The sequence below is a fragment of the Sus scrofa genome, chromosome 1, assembly GCF_054392235.1.
Source record: "Sus scrofa isolate SSC_HxYL_T2T_F1_AM1 chromosome 1, Sscrofa_HxYL_maternal_Yorkshire_Landrace_v2.0, whole genome shotgun sequence".
Classification (NCBI taxonomy): Eukaryota; Metazoa; Chordata; class Mammalia; order Artiodactyla; family Suidae; genus Sus; species Sus scrofa.
In genome coordinates this window covers 35,004,595-35,024,988 of record NC_139383.1, presented here as the reverse complement: position 1 = coordinate 35,024,988, position 20,394 = coordinate 35,004,595, and the positions used below count along the sequence as shown (strand labels likewise).

The window sequence follows — 20,394 nt, the reverse complement described above, 5'->3', positions numbered from 1 at the left end:
ATTAATTAAACAAGTATGAAAGAAATAATAAAATCAGAGTACCACAATTTAATAGGCAATAAGCATAAATTGGTACCAGCATCACCAAAAAAAAAAAAAAAAAAAAAAAAAAAAAAACAAAAAAAACAGGAGACATTTTGTGCCTCCTGTAAGCACACCAAGCAGCACCTCTAGCATCACAAGAGAATCGAACACGGCATCTGGCTGCCAATTTTCAGGAAATTCAAAGGAACATGCTGAACTGGAGAGAATATTTGTACACAATCAGTAAAACAGAGACTGTGTGAAAACTACAAGTCAGATGTCCTCAGTTCCTCACCAGCAAAATTGTGAAGAAAAGAAGGGATAGAGGATAAACACACAGATTAAGAGAGACTTTAAAAGACATATTTTTAAAAAATAGACAAGACTAACCCATAGTGTAGAAGGACACTATATAGATGTAAGTGAAGAAAAAATTCAAGGGCTCAAAGTCATGATAATTATGATTTGTAGGGGTAGGGCGATGGCTCAGTTGTGTCTGTAATGAGGCACTTGGAAGAAGCCCTTAGGATACCTGGCAAAGTCTTTTTTCTTAACCCACGTGGTGGGTATCTTACAAAAATTCCTCATCATTGTTTTTCACTTTTCTGTGGTTTTCTCAATTTTTTATTTTAAATAATTTTATGGACATTAGATCTTTAAACGAGACCCCTTTTTAAAAAGAAGAAACACAGCCCTCTACCAGTGAGACCCCCTGTGTTGTAACACTGATCACAGGAGCTCAATGGAAATTTGTAACGTGTCTGACGTGACACACCTGAAAAAACACACTAAAAGGGTAGCTCTGTGAATAGTAGGAGAATATATTATTCTTGCACAGAAAAAGCAGTAAATTGTTATTTATAGATATCGATAAGAAGAAATCCTTGAGCTTCTATGATGGCCGGGCTTTTACAGTCATGCTCTAGGGAAAGATAAAGAAGATTAAGAATATTCCACACATTATTCATTTATAATCAATTATGTAATCTATAGACAAGAAACTCCAGAGTTTATAAATTATTGAAGAAGGAAAATGCATTTAAGGCATGAGTTCTTTATGGTAGAAAGCCACACAAAGCCAACCAAGATGACCTCAGGAATATTTAGCAATTCCAAAAATTAAGTATGATTAAACTTTCCGATGCTCATCATTATATACACACAGACCCAAATGCTAAGGGTAAAAGATAAACATTTATAATCTATGATACTTAGTGATTCTACTTCAAGGCCAATGATTGTAATTCTTCACATGAAGCCATGAAGGAAGAACATAATGACATGAATTTAAATAAGCCAATGTCCTCAGGAAAAGCAGGGCTGACGAGAGTGATGGCTATTAACTACCAAATAGAACATGGTTTCTTAGGTGGAGCAGAATTGTAAATCAGCATACACACATAAAAAAATCAGTAATGCTTCAACTAAGGATAAACAGAGAAAATTAGAATTACATAGTAGGCTGGGGTTCATGTATCAGTCTACAAGGAGTCAGGAAAGCACAACGGAAATGGTCAACCCTCTTCTCTTATGCAGGTCCTAGTCGGTGAGGCACAAGATACAGAAGTCAAGGCAGAAAGCACTGACAGCCTTCCCATAGATGAATTCTCCTAAGGGGAACCAGGACCACCCAGAGGTTTAATTTGGTCACAAGCTGAAAATTGTCTTGGGAAACAGTTTTTAAGGCTAAAAAGGGCCAAAAGGAATGGTAATGCTTCCTATCTTTCATTCCTATTTAGGAAAACTTACATGCAATTATCAAGGTAGAAAGGCAGAAAAGTAAAGAAACGGGTTGAAGAGACAAATTAATTCCCAGACAGAAAACAAGAAGACAAAACTCACAGACTGGCTGTAAAACATAAATGTTTGAGGGACTTTCAAAAGCTGTCTTCATTATGTCAATCTCACATTCTCCCAAATTCTTTCACCTGGTACCAACCTGATGCAAATTCTGTCATCTTCTTTCATTGATCCCTCTCCTTCCTTCCTCACGTGTTTCCAAATCTACTGGCATCATCCAATCCTAGGCCCTCACTATTGATGTCTATCCTACTAGCAGTGGCTCCTTTCTTGCTTTTGGTTCCATCATCGTCCAGTCCCCACCCTGTCATAAACTCTATTTCTTCTACTTCCCATTGTGAACCTTCCAGTTAAAGAAGATCAGAATTGGGCTAGGGAAAGGAGTGGAATGGACTGGGAGTTTAGGGTTGAGAGATGCCAATTATTACATTTCAAATGAATAAGCAATGAGATCCTACTGTATAGCACAGGGAACTATATCTAGTCTCCTGGGATAAACGGCGATAGAAGATAACATAAAAAAGGGAATGTAGGAGATCCCGTTGTGGCGCAGGGGAAATGAATCCAACTAGGAACCATGAGGTTGAAGGTTCAATCCCTGGCCTCACACAATGGGTTAAGGATCTGGCATTGTCATGAGTTTTGGTGTAGGTCGCAGATGCGGCTGGGATCTGGCATTGCTGTGGCTGTGGTACTGTAGGCTGGCAGTTGTAGCTCCAATTGGACCTGGGAACCTCCATATGCTGCGGGTGTGGCCCTAAAAAAAAGCAAAAAAAGGGGGGGAGTGTGTGTGTGTGTGTGTGTGTGTGTGTGTAATTGGGTCACTTTGCTGCACAGCAGAAATTAGTACAACATTGTAAATCAACTACACTCTAATAGTTTTTTGAAAAAAGATCAGAAATTAGTACAACACTGTAAATCGACTATACTCTAATAATTTTTTTTTTAAAAAAAGAAGATGACGGTGGATGGGCAACTGAAACCTGAACAGGGAACTCTACCCAATATTCTATGATACCCCGTATGGGGAAAGAATCTGCAAAAGAATGGATATGTGTATGTGTATAACTCAATCAATCTGTTGCAACAGCAGAAATTATCACAACATTGTAAATCAACTATACTTCAATAAAACTTTAAATAATGAAGGGAAAAAAAAGATCCTTCTTTTAATGTTCCTACTCCACCCCGCATACATACACTCAACTGCAGTGATAACTATGCCCACTTAATCTTTGCTATCCAAGTCCTATATGTCCTTCAAAGACTCAATCACATCTTCCTTAATGATTTCACCAAACACTCCAGTCTATGATGCTCTCGCTCGACTCTGACTATAATAATACAGGGTTTAGAGTCCATACGATCTTTTCTTTTTCAGTTATACAAGCACTTCTCAGGGCTGAAAGGATTTTAAAAAGCCTTCAGCCTCATGCTTGAATGTCCTCTACATCTCTAGCAAGTGCTTATCCAGATTATGCTTGGATAGTTCCACTAATTGTCATTTTACTATCTCCTGGAGTAGCTCATTCTAGGTTTCAACAGCCCTACAATTACAAAGTTCTTCCTTATAATCAGCTTATATCTCTCACCAAATAGCTTCAAACCATTAGTTATTATTGCACTTTAGTATCTATAAAAAAAAATTAAATCCCTCTTGCACATTTCCAATATTCTAAGATTTTAGAAAATGTAACCAGTCTCCCACAAATCACAAGATATATTTACAATATGTTCATTTAGCCATCCTGACATCATTTCTTCAACTTTATTCATGGCCCTGGTAATTATATACTGCCTTTTGTTTTTCTAATATTTCAAATATGTGTCAGCCACTCATAGGGCCAGTAATCTCAAAAATGTCAGAATTTTCACCAAGTCCAGACATTAGGAGAATTTCACTATAGCTCATTCCTTTCTTCACCCCTGCCTATGGTACCCGGTGTGATCTAATCACATATATCGTTTAAATTGCCCACTGTAAACTGCAAGTTTCTAGGCATGGATTGTTTCCAAGATTTTCCCTTCATTATAATAAATGAAAAATTATCAAATTTTTTTCTCAGAAAGAAATCGTTTCAGGGAGAGTAAAATCTCTTAGAGAAATTACACATACAACAAGCATCTAGGCACCTCATACGACAGTTTAAATAGGCACAGGAAAATACTACAGCAGCATCAGCAAAAGCTGTGTGACCAAGGACTATTTGACATTGGAAATACTACAGTGATATAGTTCACCAAATAGAATTTCTGTACTTTCAAATTATTCATATTTTTTAAAATCATGCTTCTGATTTCCAGTGCTACATGAGGATGTTCACAATGCAGTATAGAAACAAGGCTATGTCATTGGCCTGGATAGATAAAACACTATGTGGCCAGAAGTTTCAGACCAACCATTTTCATTGACCCTCAGCTGACAACGGTTGGTACTGGAAAAGGTCAGCCTCTCTCTGGTTGTTTGTTTGAGCCATTTGCATCTCATTGTACTAATTTTACTCTCTATCTATTGCTTAAATTATCTATTGCTCCATAAGGAATGACATTTCCTTTGGCTGAGACACTAGCCATATCACACTGCTTTAGCAGTGACGAGCCTCACCAAGGGCAAAGCGATAGCTGGCTTTCCTGATTTGGCAGGCGCACGCAGGAGGCACAGTGCCAGCACCTGCAGAGATTCCTGACAGCCTGGCCCAACTGCCACAGCTTTGATGGCAATCTGCATAGGATGACCAGTCACACGTTAAACAGCCTCCTTTCAGTTCACCAAAACAAATGGTGCCACCAGATCTCCCTGCACAATTCCCTATGTTCAATAACTCCACTGGTGAATTTCTCTGTCCAACCCTAAGATGTATGCCCACCAAGCTCTGTAATGATGGATGGAGTCATTAGCATTTTAGTTTCTACACTGAACCTGAAGCCAAAGCATATGGTCTGACAGATGTTCCAGCAATGGGCTCTATTTGATTTGCTATGTAGGTGTCCACTTACACTGGACCTTCATAAAGAATACCAATTTGTAAGTTACAGTCCAACCTGTTTCAACTCTTTCACCTCCTCGAATGTTATGACATGTTCTGATAACGGAATACTCAGAACATACTTTATTCTATATTTCAGCTTAGACTAATGATGAAAAATTATTTTTGAACCTAATCAAATGACTTCGAATAGACAAGATGGATAAAAATGCAGGTAACGTTTGTAGGCGATTTCCACCTATGGCTTGATGAGTGCGGCCAGTGATGGGGTTATTTGATAAAAGGTTTCATATGCTCACTTTTTCCTCATTTGCGATTTATTGAGGTAAATGATATACAGCGAATTGGATAAATCTTAACTTCTGACAAATTTGTATATATCCATAGACCCCAAACCTCAATAAAGCTATAATTTATGCTACATCAGAAAGCTTCCTTTGTCCACTTCCCAGCAATCCTCACCCAACACCGTCAAACACTGTTCTAATTTCTTCACCATAGAATAGCATTGTCTCTTCCAGAATTTATCTTAAATGGAGTCATAAGCCATGCACTCTTTCATGTGTCTATTCTCTTTCTGAAAACAACACTGCTGAGCTATCCATCCCAGTGCCTTTAACAGTAATGTACCCTTAGTTACTACTGAGTAGCATTCCATTGCTTGAATGAACCACAAGTTGTTTATCCATTCTCCTGTTAATGGACATTTCACAATTACTGGTTATTATGAATAAAGCTATTATAAACATGCTTCCACAAGTCTTTTTGTGAACACAGGCTTTTATTTCTCTTACATAAATACTTAGCAGTAGCACTGCTGTGTCATTTGTTAGTTGTATATTCACTTGTCCCTGCCATAACCTTATCTAATATCCATATTATTGAGTTGCAATAAAAAAGTCATGACTACAATTTTTAACTTACAAATATAACCTACATAACCTAATTTTTCCCTTTCCTATAAGAAAATTATGATACTTCTCAGGAATATAATCATGTTTTTGATTATTTTATTTCAGTATAAATTTTCACTTGTGATCTTGTTTCCTGTAACCTGTGTTTTACCATAAGCCTTAAGTTATGATCCACAAATTCTCTACCACTGGGGGTTCCTTATGAACACAAAGTGGCATACATAGTACTAAAACTTGTTGTAAGCACTGAAAAACATCTGTTCATGTAGGGAAAAAACTGCAGATTGTAAGCCAGAAAAAACGTTGTGTTCATATCTAGCATGCAAGCTACTTCATTGAGCTTTATGAAAGAAAAAGAATTTGGAAATTCTCTGCAAGTGACTAAAGACTTTATTCTAACTCCCTTTTCCAATATGAATGAACTGCATAACATACTTTTTAAAATTATGTTTCACAAAGCCTCATGATTTCACCATATTTATAGCTTGCTGACATTCAACAGACTTCTAAAAACATTCATCCATATTGTTCTATGCATTAGTAGTTCACTCAGCATGTACAAAGAAGTTAATTTGCCTTATATGTGTTGCCATTGTTTTCTAAATATCTAGAATGAATGACCCACTTCTAAGACTCTATAATTATATAATCTGAGATCTTACAGGAAAGAACACTCCCTAAAGATATAGCAGAACCAGTGTGATACACTTTATGGATTATCCTATTTTATCGCAGGTAATGCACTATCTGCTTTTTTGTGCTCCATTTTTTAATTTACCTAATTTATGTCATTTCATTTTTTTCTTTCTTTTTTTATTGTTATTTCCACAATACAATTTTTTTTCTACTTTACAGTATGGTGACCCAGTTACACATACATGTACACATTCTATTTTCTCACATTATCATGCTCCATCATAAGTGACTAGACATAGTTCCCAGTGCCACACAGCAGGATGTCATTTTAAACAATAAAAAGGACTGAAATACCAACTGTAGTGAAAGACAATGAACAAATGAGAGAAGTTATTCTCTAAATATATTTCTATAAGCAAACTGCTTTATCATTTACTTTCAGATATTATGATCAGTGTCTTTCATGGCAGTTCTACTGTATCACTTTTCCTTTAAAATAGAAAATTGTCTGCTTTCTTAGTTTTTGTTCTTTTACCCCATATTCAAACAACATTTACCAATTGAAGCTTAATATTATATAACAGAAATGATTTGGAGGACATCAAAAGTTGATTTTTGTTTGTTTGGGTTTTTTTTTTTTTTTTTTTTTTGGCTGCCCCACAGCATACTGAGTTCCTAGGCCAGAGATCAGATCTGAGCCACAGTTGTGACCTACACTGTAGCAGAGGCAACACCCAGTGCTAACCCACTGTGCCAGGCTGGGTATTGACCTGCATCCCAGCACTCCAGAGACACTGCCAATGCCACTACACCAAAGCAGTAACTCCTTGATGGCTGTTCGTATTATACATGACCATGGCAGGTGTAACAACTACTTCAATTATTCCATTACTTTTGTAAGAAGTGAAAAGACCTTTCATTTTGAGTAGACTCAAAATGCATTCATTCTCAGCAGAGATTTTAAGCAGTTGTTCTCACAATGATACTTAAAGGACCATTGTTTTCCCATACAAAATCAATAACTTAAAAGTTTTCCATTCTTCCATTAAACAAAAACTGTGATCAAGACCATGTTTCAGGAGTTCCCATCGTGGCGCAGCGGTTAACGAATCCGACTAGGAACCATGAGGTTGCGGGTTCGGTCCCTGCCCTTGCTCAGTGGGTTAACGATCTGGCGTTGCCATGAGCTGTGGTGTAGGTTGCAGACGCGGCTCAGATCCCGCGTTGCTGTGGCTCTGGCGTAGGCCGGGGGCTACAGCTCCCCCAGCTCCGATTCGACCCCTAGCCTGGGAACCTCCATATGCTGCGGGAGTGGCCCAAGAAATAGTAAAAAGACAAACAAAAACAAAAACAAAAACAAAGACCATGTTTCAGATCATCAAAAATAATGTAAAAACCTGTTCTAGCATTTTATAGCTGGAAGAGATTTTAGTCTCTCTTCACATCTCCTTTTATAGATAAGGAAACTGAGGCCTAGAAGAGTTCAATGAATTCTCTAAACCAGCATGATTAACTGGGTTATGAGGGTTAAAGGGTTAGATTAAGGTTATATTTAAGAACTGGACCTCCTGATATTTGGGAAGTTGTTCTACACTGGGCAAAAACATCTTGACTTCTATTTGTATGGGCTGGCTTTGCAGATTAATTGTAGAATCAAGATTCTTCCTCCTTTGTTATGTTTCTACTACTTCTAGCAAAAGGTGGATCATGTTTTTAATCACTGGATACTTTCTGATTTACTCACTCAAATGATACAGATGTCAGTTGTATCCATATATCTACATCTTTATCTGTGTACCACAGTCTTATTTATTTGAAAACATCCCTAAACTGAGTATTTGGTCATTTTCAATATTTCTTAAATATGGAGAAGAATGATTTAAAAGACTAAATTAAGGTAATTTAAGTGGTATTATTAAAAAAGGCAGAAAAGCTTTTTCATCAGTAAGGCGAATATGTAAATCGTGGAAGAACTGGGCAATCTCAATGTCAAAATAGACAAGAAATACATAAATTTACCTTGGAAAATGTAAAGGGAAAGAAGAGAGGAAAAAATAAAGTAGAATAGAAATCTAACAGAATGTATTTATCTCTCATCTTTAGTTGAAAAATGGCAAGAGGTAAATTTTTAAAAATTAGAATGAAATGGGTCAATCTACAAAATAGGAAACAATAAATCAGCAGTATTTTTACTGCAACCCCCTCTGAGCAGTAGGGCCAAAAAGTCTTCATTGCCACAAGGCAGCTGGTATCTAAGTACACAAAACCCTTTTTATTTCAATGTCACATTAAATCCTACAGCATAAAACTAGGAGCAGGCTGGAGAGTTTCTGGTTCTCCAAGACAAGACTATATGGATCACAAAATTGAATGCCAACAATGCCCCTACCTAAATGAAAAAGTATTAGCAAAATCATTAGAAAATTATCTAAAAACACTTTTAACACTAATTATTTAGGTTTAGAGAGAAAGTAAGAAGGATTCTGACTTGATATTTAGCTGATGAAACGGGTTGCACATTATACAATACACTCTACAGGAAGAATTATCTTACATTTCAATATCAGTAGAGGAAATTAGCATAATCACAAGGGAAAAAAAAGGAGGGATTTCATTTTCTTTTCACATATTCAGTATGATATCCTGATACCCACATGTCAAGTAAATTATAAAAGTAGTGATAATTAGATTTATATGAAAATATACATCTGTTATAACATCCAACTGGATGTGGGAATTGAATGAGAAAACACATTCATAACACCCAGTACAATATCAGGCATTATACTAGGTATAATTTCAATAATCATTTATTATAATCATTACCCCAACCTCATGCAGCCTAACAATGATCCTCAACATTAATTTTACCTCTCTAAAGATATCATAAAATAAAGCCTGGTGTCTATGTTCAAGAAACTAAGCTAATGATTTCCCTTTTTGGTCTCTATTGGCATTCTCAGGAATTTAAAATTCTAACTAATTACATCCCTTTCTTCATTCTGATGCAAATAGAATTAAAAATAATAATAATAAAGGTGCACAGAGAATATTATTACTTACAAATATTTAGCTCAACAGTCATCTGTCCTAAGTCCAGCCTCAAAGCTTTAGAGCTGCTCTTAGCTCCTCCCAACCCCCAGTCCCCAGGTCCCTCCATCCTAGGATTGACAGACATCCTCGGAAGGCATGGCTAATTCCTTAGTCTCTGCTTTCTCAGATTCTTTTAAAGCTCTTTATATGCACCATTTACATTCCCCCAACATGTACGCTAAATTGCAACTTATTAAATACACATTTATTGAGGATTTAATATGTGAGAAGCAAATATCTTGTCCTCAGATCTGTGATTAACCCTTAATCACAAAAATACTAAAAAAAAAAAAAAAAAAAAATTAATTGGCTCTCTTCCAATTCACATTTCCAGAAATACTCCCAAATGTTTCTTAAAATACTTTTAAAAAAATGTATCAGAGCATGACAGTTCCTACTAAAGTACTACACTCTTGCAAGTTGTGTTTCAAAATATTAAATGAGGCAATTTTCATTGTTTCCCTGTTTGGAATGGATCTAGAAAAATTGTTTCTGCAGTTTGGACATGATATTAGAGAATCATTAGGTTTCACAAGAAACGAACCTGAATACTTATTAACTATACACTGTCATATTTGTATTCATATTCCAAAAATGGAAATATCTGAAATGAATCTGTAGCCAATTAAATCAAACTTACGCAAAAGACAACCTGTCACATACATATACGCCTACCTTCCCCACTGCCAACCTTCCACACACACAGGGAAAAAGAATTTGTGAATTTTTAAAAAATCAAGTGTACCCTTTAGCTCAGCTGCCAACTTAGCCTTACCTGCAGCCATAACTTGTTATGCACAGCATCTCTCCCTGTAGCGATACACTGAAATGTAGCATTCTGCCCTGCATTGACCTCTACGTCCCCCAGACGGAGGAAATGAGGAGATTTATCTGTGAAGGCAAGGGAAAAAAAAAATTATTTTTTCCACATGAAGAAAACTTGCCCGGTTACTTTTTCTTAACAGAATAATGTTGTTAATACTCTTACCTTTGACCAAGACTAATGCCATATAGAAGAAAATTGCTTTTTCTTTGTGCTGAAAGACACCGCTGGCTCTCTCTCTTTACTCTGTTCTTTTTTTTTTTTTTTTTTTCCAGTAGCTCTAGTACTCACTGCCCCATAATTGCTAGAACACTGTTCTATACATAGTGAGCCCCAACAGCTACTCAATTACTGCTAGAGAATCCCCTTAGCATTTTGCATATGGGTGATAACAAAACTAGTTACAAGTCAAAGCAAGCAAAAGAGATCAAACAGGTACAAAGCAGAGCATAATAGAAAACTATAGGGAAAACAGAATGATATCGCAAATACTGACATATACAGGACTGCTGAGCTATTACGTTTAAGCAGTTAGATGTTTCCTTTTTTTTAAGTTTTAATAGCTATAATCCTCTAGTACTTCAAAGAACAAGGGACAGTTCTTCCTCTCAAATAGAGTATCAGCTTAACTGTTGTTAAATCCACCTCCTATTCCTTTACAGTCCTAAGAAAGTTACCCAAAAGAAATATTAGACCAACAAAAAAGTAATGACTGCAGTCAAAATATACATGAGTTACATGACTGTCAAATAAGTGTTCTCTATAAGTACCTTTTAAAACTGAAGTTTATTCTTATTTTCAACTGAAAGTAAATATAAACACAAAAAGCTAAGCTTCACTGAATAGAAGAAAGCGCATGGAGGACTATATTACAATGAAACTACTGTCGTGTTTGATTTATAATTTTTTTAAATTATTTACTCATGAAAGCTTTTCTATAACCTCTCTCTTTCAAAAAGTATAAATGAACAGTAGATGGACACAGTGATCTCATATATGAATGGACTGAAGGAATTTAATCAACCAATCTTGAGTGAGATAATCTTGTTCTCCTTTTTCTTAGAATACACCACATGGAATAAACCCTTAGACCCTCACCTGCTACATCTTTCTCCAGTACCTCAGCTCAGTAGGTGCTTCGGGAAAAGGAATGCTTGCACTGGAACACAAGTTAGAACAGTGGTTCTAAAACTGCCAACTCAAGAGCAGCAGTATCAGTATTACCTGGGAACTAATTGGAAATGCAAACTCTCAGGCCCCACCCCAACCCTATGAATTCCGAATGGAGGGGGGCAGGGATGTGCAAGTAATCCGTGATTTGCCACAGTCTGTCAGTGATTCAGATGCACACTGAGTTTGACAACCAGTTAGCAGGAACACAAGCCTTAGCCATTGGCATGGTGGCGGCCCTTGTACAAGTTGCTTATAAAGTATTAGAGAATTTCCATCACGAGAATTACTGAACAGATCATCCAGAATTCATGGGCCCTATAAAACACTGCTATTAGGAGACACAGCTAAAGTCTGAATTTATGCCAGTCGTTTTATGCCTGGCTCTACTGAATGCAGGCAATAATTGTCTTTCAGAGTATGTGATGTAAACACAAATTTAGTTACACCATCTGAAGACCAGCCAATGTGAATCTAAGGACATACAAAACAGTATGTTAATAAATTGAGTTTCTTGTTTTGTGTGTTTTCTATTGCTTTGTTGTTTAATATGAATTGGCCAAATTTTATTATGACATAAAAAAATTAGTCCTAACTACAGAATTATTTCATTTTCTTCATTTCACTCAACTTTCAAGTTAGCAGATCACATAAGTTAGTGAGGCTTCTTTTCATTAAACACTCCATTGAACTCTGATTTGCTATTCTTTGCTTTCCTAGACAATTTAATAATACCAAAAGATAGAACAAGTCCTATCAGGAGTTTCATTTATATTTTTTACTTTGTTCTTATAAGAAAACAAAAATTCGACTAAAAATAAAGATCTAATTGGTTTTATCAGGGGATTCATGACTCATACAACAGCCTATCTAGCAACTAGAAGACAGATCCAAGGGGTTGTACAAAGTGGAAGGTTTTTATAAGAAAAGGGGTGGTGCAATGGAGCTATCTGCAAAAAGGAAAAGAAATAATTAGTTTTGGGTCAGGATAACTTCTCTGGGGCAAAAAAGGAACAGAAGAGTTTTATCATGAAAATCACCTCTTCTTCCTCTGAGGGATGGAGAGGAACCACAGGACAGACTACCTTACTGGAACTCAAGACTGGTCAATCAAGATTACATTTCTGGAAACAGCTGAAACTGCCATTAGATCAGGTATAAATCTAGGTTTGGTATCATGGGCTTTTAGTACAAGTGATGCTAATTTGGGACAGTGGTTTTCTTTTGAACAATTTTCAGTAACTAAATAATTAAAAGAATCCTTTAATATGTGTAGTACGATTAGTTACAAATCTGAAAACTATTTGATTCAAAAACTCTAGAATTATTTCGGCATTGTTTTAGAGCTGAAGAGAAGGTTGGGAGTAATAACAAAAGAGACAGCAATGACCAAGTGATAAACAATCAATAGTCACTGTCAATATAAGACAAGTGCTGAAAGGATATTGAAGAATACAATTCTTAATCACAACCTACCACAAGGATAACTCAGGACTTGGATGTCGTCAATGGCAATATAACCACTTCTCCCTCCTGAGACTTCGGCTTCAAATATTACCTGTCAGGAAGAAATAGAAAAAAAATTACAACAATCATTTTTAAGGAATTTCCACAGTGAAAGAACAGCTATAACACACTTAAGAAAAATAAAATTTAACCTTTGTCCTACAAGAATTAAAACTTTATCTTATAATGTAATTTCCTAACTGTTGTATAGGTAGACAAATAAAAATTTTTGAAGAACAACTAACCTACTGAGGTCAAGTAACCCGCACCAAACGTTTAAAGCAACTGCTATTAAGTATTGTTAGACTCCCTGAATGGGTGATATATAAGCAGAATGAATAGGCAGATACAGCAAATCTCATATCCTTAAATTTTCCCTTATTGATTTCTCCCATTTCTGTTATTTATTTAACACACATTGAACACCTACAATGTACCAAGCAGTATGCTCACCAGCAAAGACATCAACTGACCTAAGCTTTTTAAATAGCTGAATTATTAAAAACTGAGGTCATCATATTGATTAGTGGCATTCCAGGCAACAGGAACCATACACAATAGAACATAATAGAACTTTGTATTTGGGAAACTAAATCAATATGAAATATATGACTACAAAGACACAAGAGGAAAGAGATAAACTTAGAGAGGTAGGCATGGAAGACCTTATATAACTTGAGAGTGAGTCAGGATTATATCCTGTCAATGGCTAATCAATTTTTTAAAAATTAAATAAATATTATTATTGATACATATTTGAAAAAATAGTTGAAATAAGTATCTAACAAACATTTTTAAAAATAAATGTTCAAAATGAAGAATAACACACAGTGCTGAATTGTGCTATATGTTGGGTGATATTTAGTGTCTTGGAGCTTTTTAAATCCCAAGATTTTAAACAGAGGGGTTTCACCATGAACCCTGATTCCAATATGATCATTACCACACACTTGATAACAAACGCTAGTAATAAAATCTCAATAATGAAAGATGGGGGCCAAGCTTGGGCATATAATTGAGCTGTTGAATCTCAGTTTATCTGTAGAATGATGATGATTCTTGTTGTGCCTACTCTGTAAGGTAATTATGAAAATAAAGTGAGATACAAGTTGTAAAAAAAAAAATCAATGTTCAAATAGAAGCTCACAACTGAGAATTTTATTATTACAGTCAATGACAGAACTTCACAAGCCTTTTCTTAATAACATGTGCTGTGACTTTTCAAGAGAAAACAGATTTAGCATGCCACCTTTCAACATATTATTTGACTGTGGGCTCCTCCATTTGCGCAAATGCATAGGTTATCTTTGGTGTATTTTGCAAAACACTTTAGAAAAAATGTACTGGAAGTGCTGTTTAAAGCAGGAATAAAATATAATCAAATTGATCTATCAAAATATATATTTGGCTAAAAGATGAAGAATGGCCCTAAAGAAGATAAGACAAGAAACAGACAGTCAGATAATATTCTAGTAGCAGTAGAAAAAAAGAAAAAAGAAAACGATAGGATAAATAAACAATGCCTAAAAATAAAAAATTAAAAAAAAAAAACAGACAAATAAAACTTATTGATTCACTAGTTGCAGAGAAATAATAGGACAATTCTGATTCCTGGCTTGGGTCCATAGATGGAAAATGCTATTATCTATTGTCAGGAAGGGGTAAATTTCCCTCTCTACCTCTCATGAGTTCCTGTGACAGGACTAATAATAAAATTGACACAAGACAGATTAACAGGAGAAAAAGATCGAGTTTTCACAGGAAGATCTCAGAGAAATGGGACCTAAGAAGAGACCAAAGCAGAGGCAGCTTTTATGCCTTTTAGACAAAGAAACAATAAATTTGCTAGGAAGTGACAAGACAAAGAAAGGTTTGGGTTCCTCAATTAGGGAAGAACCTAAACAGAGTTTGGACCTGAGGTAGTAAATTAGAGAAGTAACAAGATTTGTTTATACAGGCTTTTCGGCTCCAAATTCCCTCTCTCTGGTGATAAGGCTGTCTTTCTACCTCCAAATGTAGAGGATGCAACTTTCACATGAGAGATTTATTTCCTGCCTTCAGGGAGATAGAAAGGAGAGTCAGAGTGTAGTACCTCTTTGCACTGGCCTTTTCTTAAATAACTAATTCAACGTAAAAAAATATACCACTGAGGCACATTTGGGGGCAGTCTACCCTGTGCCCCAGCACTGTCAGGATCCCTAACCAGATACAGAAAAAGGTACAAATTTGAGCAGAAGATAACTAAGTACACTTCTGACATTACAGATTTAATAAGCCTTGGACACATATGGGGTGAACAGTTGAGACAACTAGGCAGATACATCTCTCAGACCAGGAGGGTCTAAAATAAAGCTCGAGATTTCAAAGTCATCATCATGGAAGCGAGTAAGCTCTTAACCACTTATTTGAAAGTTATTTGAAAGTTCAACTTATTTGGAAGTTAAGGGGATCAGTGAGTGAGATGGCCTAGGAAGATAAAGAGGATAAACCACTGAAAGGGAAAACAAGAAGACAGCCAGCAGAAGAGGCCCACAAACATAATAATGGTCAAGGCAGGAAGAGAAGTATCAGGAGGCTTCAGGCAGGTCCACACTCCCACCAAAAGGGTTAGAAAAGGCCAGATAAAGTGTAAGAACCATAATTTTAAAACATTAGATATGTGCATAAACAATAGCATCTGGATAAACATAAACATAAATTTTAGGAAGACAGCGTCTCTCCAATGGGATCCCATGATCTCCTTTCCCATAATCTTCATGAATATTTGCCAGTCCTGGATTCAGGCTGTGGTTCTAGCTCAGCACAGACTTAGGGGCTCTATGGGAGAAAGGGAAATTACTGAAGCTTGCTGTAACTGTGCAGAAATAAAACAACAAATAGAAGTTTGAGAATCTGCATAAAGTAGATGTAGGCTATGGTAAAATACTATGACATGCAGAAGACAGGTCAAGAAAAACTTTAAAAAGTATAAGTTAAAGTTGGTCATTAGGAATTCTCTGGTAACTTGTGACACACAGTTTCACTAAAGTTTGATTGACTCAGCTCATAATAACAATTAACATTTATTGAGCACTCACTGTATTCAAGAGACTGTTCTAAGTGAGCATGTGCATTGAGGCTCACATCTGCAGTTGTTTCCCTCTCTCTCCCCCTCCCTCCCTCCCTCTCTCTCTCTTTCCCTCCCTCCCTCTCTCTCTCTTTCCCTCCCTCCCTCTCTCTCTTTCTCTCCACACACATGCGCTCATTTAATTTTCACTACAATCATATGAGGTAAGTAACATTTTTATCCTCAATTTCAAGTTAGGTGACTGCACCAAAGCCTAACAGATAACAAGTGGTAGAGCCAGGGATGGACCTAAACCAGCCCCCAGGGTTCCAATCTTCCATCAGGCTCACTACGCTTTCTCTCAAGATAGAAAAACAAACACATAGAACATTTCCTTAAATAGCCTTTCAATGTCCTTTGAAAGTCTAAATGTTTAAGTGTCATTTTAAATTGCAAACTAGATATGTATCATATTGACTAAATAGCAGAATTATTAGCATTCCCAGTCTCATATAATAACCTACATACACCACCACAAAGCCAGTGACAAGGGGACACAGTAGGCTGGGTAGTAGTTTCATTTTCCCTTCAAACACTCCCATCATCAACTAGCTCCTGCGTTACTTCTTTTCTACTTCAAATCTGCCCTTTATGACTATTAATTTCATTGGAATAAATTGATGCTAAGAAGTGGAAGTATGAGGTCTTTGTGGGAAAACAAATGTTTCATGATAAAAGGAAGGCTAATCTAAAATACAGGATACACGTGTGTGTGTGTGTGTGTGTGCACACGCACGTGTTACTTGTACATTATGACTTGCATATCATGTAAATGTATTCAATATGAGAACAATTGTCACATCACTTTCTAAACCATTGGAACAAAGGCTTAGCAAGAAATAGAAGAAAAGAATCAGACATTAAATAATACATAACTTGAAGCAGCTGTGATATAGATCATCTTTGAATGAGAAAACTTGTATTAGACTCCCAACTCTCTGTTTACAAATTCTTGAGCAAATTTTAGATCCAAGTCCCAACTCTCTAATATGGAGATAATGCAACTTTATAAACTTTTATGAGGATTCAATAGGAGCATCTGTAAAAGTGCTGTATAAACCAAAAGGTAAGATAATAAACATTGTTAATATACGAGATTTGTATAAATGTATCCAGGAACACAAGTTTGACTGGCCTGAATGTGAGTTCAAGCAAAGGGAAGGTATAGAAAGAAAAAAAAACTTTTTAGTTATTTTCGGAAAAAAATACATTCTTATAAACAGACCACACATCTGGGTAAGAATCAGTTCATTGTTTCAGTTTTATTGCAGTCAGCATTAATTAAATTATTTTACTTCTAGGCTTATCTCCTAGCTTTACTTTCTCAAATTGTTTTACCTTCTTGGCCTCATGTAGGTGATAAGTTTAAAGATGTTTACTACACCCCTGAGGAAAAGTTTCTTAATTTGTTCATTTATATTGAGCTCTATTCTGGACCATAAATTTAAGCCTTGATTTAAAAAGGAATGAAAGAAGTCTTTAATAAAGAAAAAAATGTTTCTCTTCTTTAGTGACCTCATTTTCTCTGCTAAGCGTTGTCTATGCCTCATTAACAAGAGCTAGAGGAAATTTCTAAGATCAAATTCCTTTACTGCTCAGGATCTAATCAACTTTATCACTTCAACAGAGCCCTCACCTTGTATGGCTCTTTTGTCCACTCAGGGAAAACCAATCTCAACAGCTTAATTACACAAAACTTGCTTGGGCTAATGCTTCGGTCAGAGCTAATGCCTGGTGTCAAGTAGTCAACCAGGGCTTCCCAAGAGAAGAGAGCAATGGAAGCCACACCAGATGTCAACCTGAACCTATCCAGGAGGCCAGCCTGGGAACAGAATGGAAGGACTCTGCTTTTCACGCTGTTTCCACTCCACCCCATTACCCAAAATACTGAAGGTGATGATTCCAATCAAATTTTTGCTACTCCAGCAACGTTCTTGGATTATTAACTAAATAAGTGAAATAAAGTCGAATTAAACGAGGGAAGGAGACAAACTCTAAAAAACAAGAACAGCTTTATCCTTTGGCAAACTAAATTAATGCAGAAGTACCTCATATAATGAAAAATTGAATTCAGAGTCAGGAGGCCTAGAATCTAGTTGTTGGTCTGCCACCACATGCAACTCATGCAATTTATTTAAGTGTATGTTCATAGCCTCAGATGGGCAGTATTTGCCTTGCCTATATCACAGGTTTGTTGTGAAAGCTGAATGGTGTATGTGAAATGACTGATATATAAAATGATTAAATGATATAAAATGCCATGTAGGATAAAATATGGATACAAGAAGAATCTAAAGTTAAATATTGCACTTAACTTTCTTTCAATATATCATAGTGTTAAAAGTATAGGCTCCAAAGTCAGATTTATATTTAGTTCACATTCTTTAAGTGTTAACTTTAACTTATGGAAAAACATATGAAAAAGGTATTCACCTCCGCGTTAAGGGAGGAGTAAATGAGATAATTCACATGACCCATTCAGCACAGCTCCTGGTACAGAGTTCTAGGTTAAGGGGCACCACTGCCATCATGGGAAGAAAACAACTGTAAAAGACACAAAGTACTACAATGAAATTTCTTCCCATTCCCTTCTCTCCCTTAAAAAACTCAATCAAGGAGTTCCTGTCTTGGCTCAGCAGAAATGAATCTGACTAGAATACATGAGAACGCAGTTTCAATCCCTGGCCTCGCTCAGTAGATTGAACATCCAGCATTGCCACGTGCTGTGGTATAGGTTGCGGACGCAGCTCTGATCTGGCATGGTTGTGGCTATGGTGTAGGCCAGCGGCTACAGCTGCCATTTGACCCCTAGCCTGGGAACCTCCATATGCCATTGGTGTAGCCCTAAAAAGTCCAAAAAAAAAAAAAAAAAAACTCAACCCCTTGCCCTGAATTAAAAAAAAAAAAAAAAGAATAAACTGTTATTTTATTCCCATAAATTACCTCAACTTTTTTTTGCGATTTGAATTTTAAAACATTGACTATTGTGACTGTAAAGTTCAAAGTAAATTAAACATTTGCCTTCAAAGAGTAAATGGACCAAAATCAAACTCTATTTCTGAATATTCATGTCCAGGGAGCTCCCTGGTGGCTCAGTATGTTAAGGATCAAGGATTGTCACTTCTGTGGCTCAGGCTTAATCCTTGGCCCTGGAACTTCCACATGCCACAGATGTGGCCAAAACACACACACACACACACACACACACACACACACTAAATGTCCATGTCCAAATTTTGATAATGAATAAAACAGTCACTGGTACCACAACCCAAGGTGTCTAAGGATGCAGGCCCATGTATATCAGTGCTAGGAAAGCACATACATCTACATTTCTGAAGACAATGTGAAGCCTCAAAGTCAGGAGCTGTGCTTGATTTAATTTTGTGTCCTCAAGCTTATTCATAATACCTGGCAGAGAGTAAACATTCCACAGATGCTAGCTCAACAACAACAACAACAAATTATACAACGATATATGTACACACACACACAATGTATAACATCTATGAACAAAAGTACATCATCATCATTAAATATAATTGACTTTTCTCTCCTGTAAACGCTAAACATTGGATATTCAAGGATCCATCCTAGGCCACCTTTTCTCTTTTACCACACTTTCCACCCTGACAAGATTTGGGAAGATGAGCTAGCAAAAAGAGAGAAGATGGAAATAAAGTGTATAGAGATATGAAAGGGAAATGGAGATACAATCTGAAGTGGAGAAGGTATCAGGACCTAATGCTGATCAAACATCAAGTAAAACTGAGATTAAACATACCCCTTATATATTCTTACAACTGCAAGTTCATGCTCTCTGACCAACATGCTCCTAATTGCCCCAAACCCCAGATCCTGGTAACCACCTTTCTAGACTCTGTTTCTGAGTTTGGCTTTTGTAGATTCCATGTATATATGATGTCATGGCAAAGTATACAAAGCATACACTTTAGTTATAAAGTGAATAAGTTCTGGGAATCTAATATACAGCATAGCGGTTATTTTTAACATCACTGTATTATACACTTGAGAGTTGCTAAGCAAGTCGATCTTAAATGTTCCCACCACAAAAAGGAAATGGCAGTTATGGGGAGCTCCCATTATGGCTCAGCAGGTTACAAACCCAACTAGTAATCATGAGGATGCAGGTTCAATCCCTGGCCTCACTCAGCGGATGAAAGATCTGGTACTGCCATGAGCTGCGGTGTAGGTTGCAGATGCAGCTCAGATACAGCATTGCTGGGGCTGTGGCAGAGGCCGGCAGCTGCAGCTCTGATTCAACCCCTAGCCTGAGAACTTCCATATGCCACAGGTGTGTTTTTAATAAGGAAG

At 36.5% G+C, this 20,394-nt stretch overlaps 1 protein-coding gene across 43 annotated transcripts in view; it reads right to left on the bottom strand.

Annotated features, from left to right (window-relative positions):
• The window catches only part of PTPRK (protein tyrosine phosphatase receptor type K), a 560,031-nt gene that overhangs the window by 265,860 nt on the left and 273,777 nt on the right, over positions 1-20,394 (bottom strand). For all 43 annotated transcript variants that reach the window (XR_014803891.1, XM_084956833.1, XM_084956839.1 and 40 more), the window contains exons 4-5: positions 12,924-13,005; positions 10,230-10,345 (exon numbers count right to left, since the gene is read on the bottom strand). Coding sequence is in view for 39 of the 43 variants with exons in the window: in XM_084956679.1 (XP_084812805.1) it covers positions 10,230-10,345; positions 12,924-13,005 (198 nt within the window). In the remaining 4 variants the exon portion in view is untranslated. The remainder of the gene's footprint in view (positions 1-10,229; positions 10,346-12,923; positions 13,006-20,394) is intronic.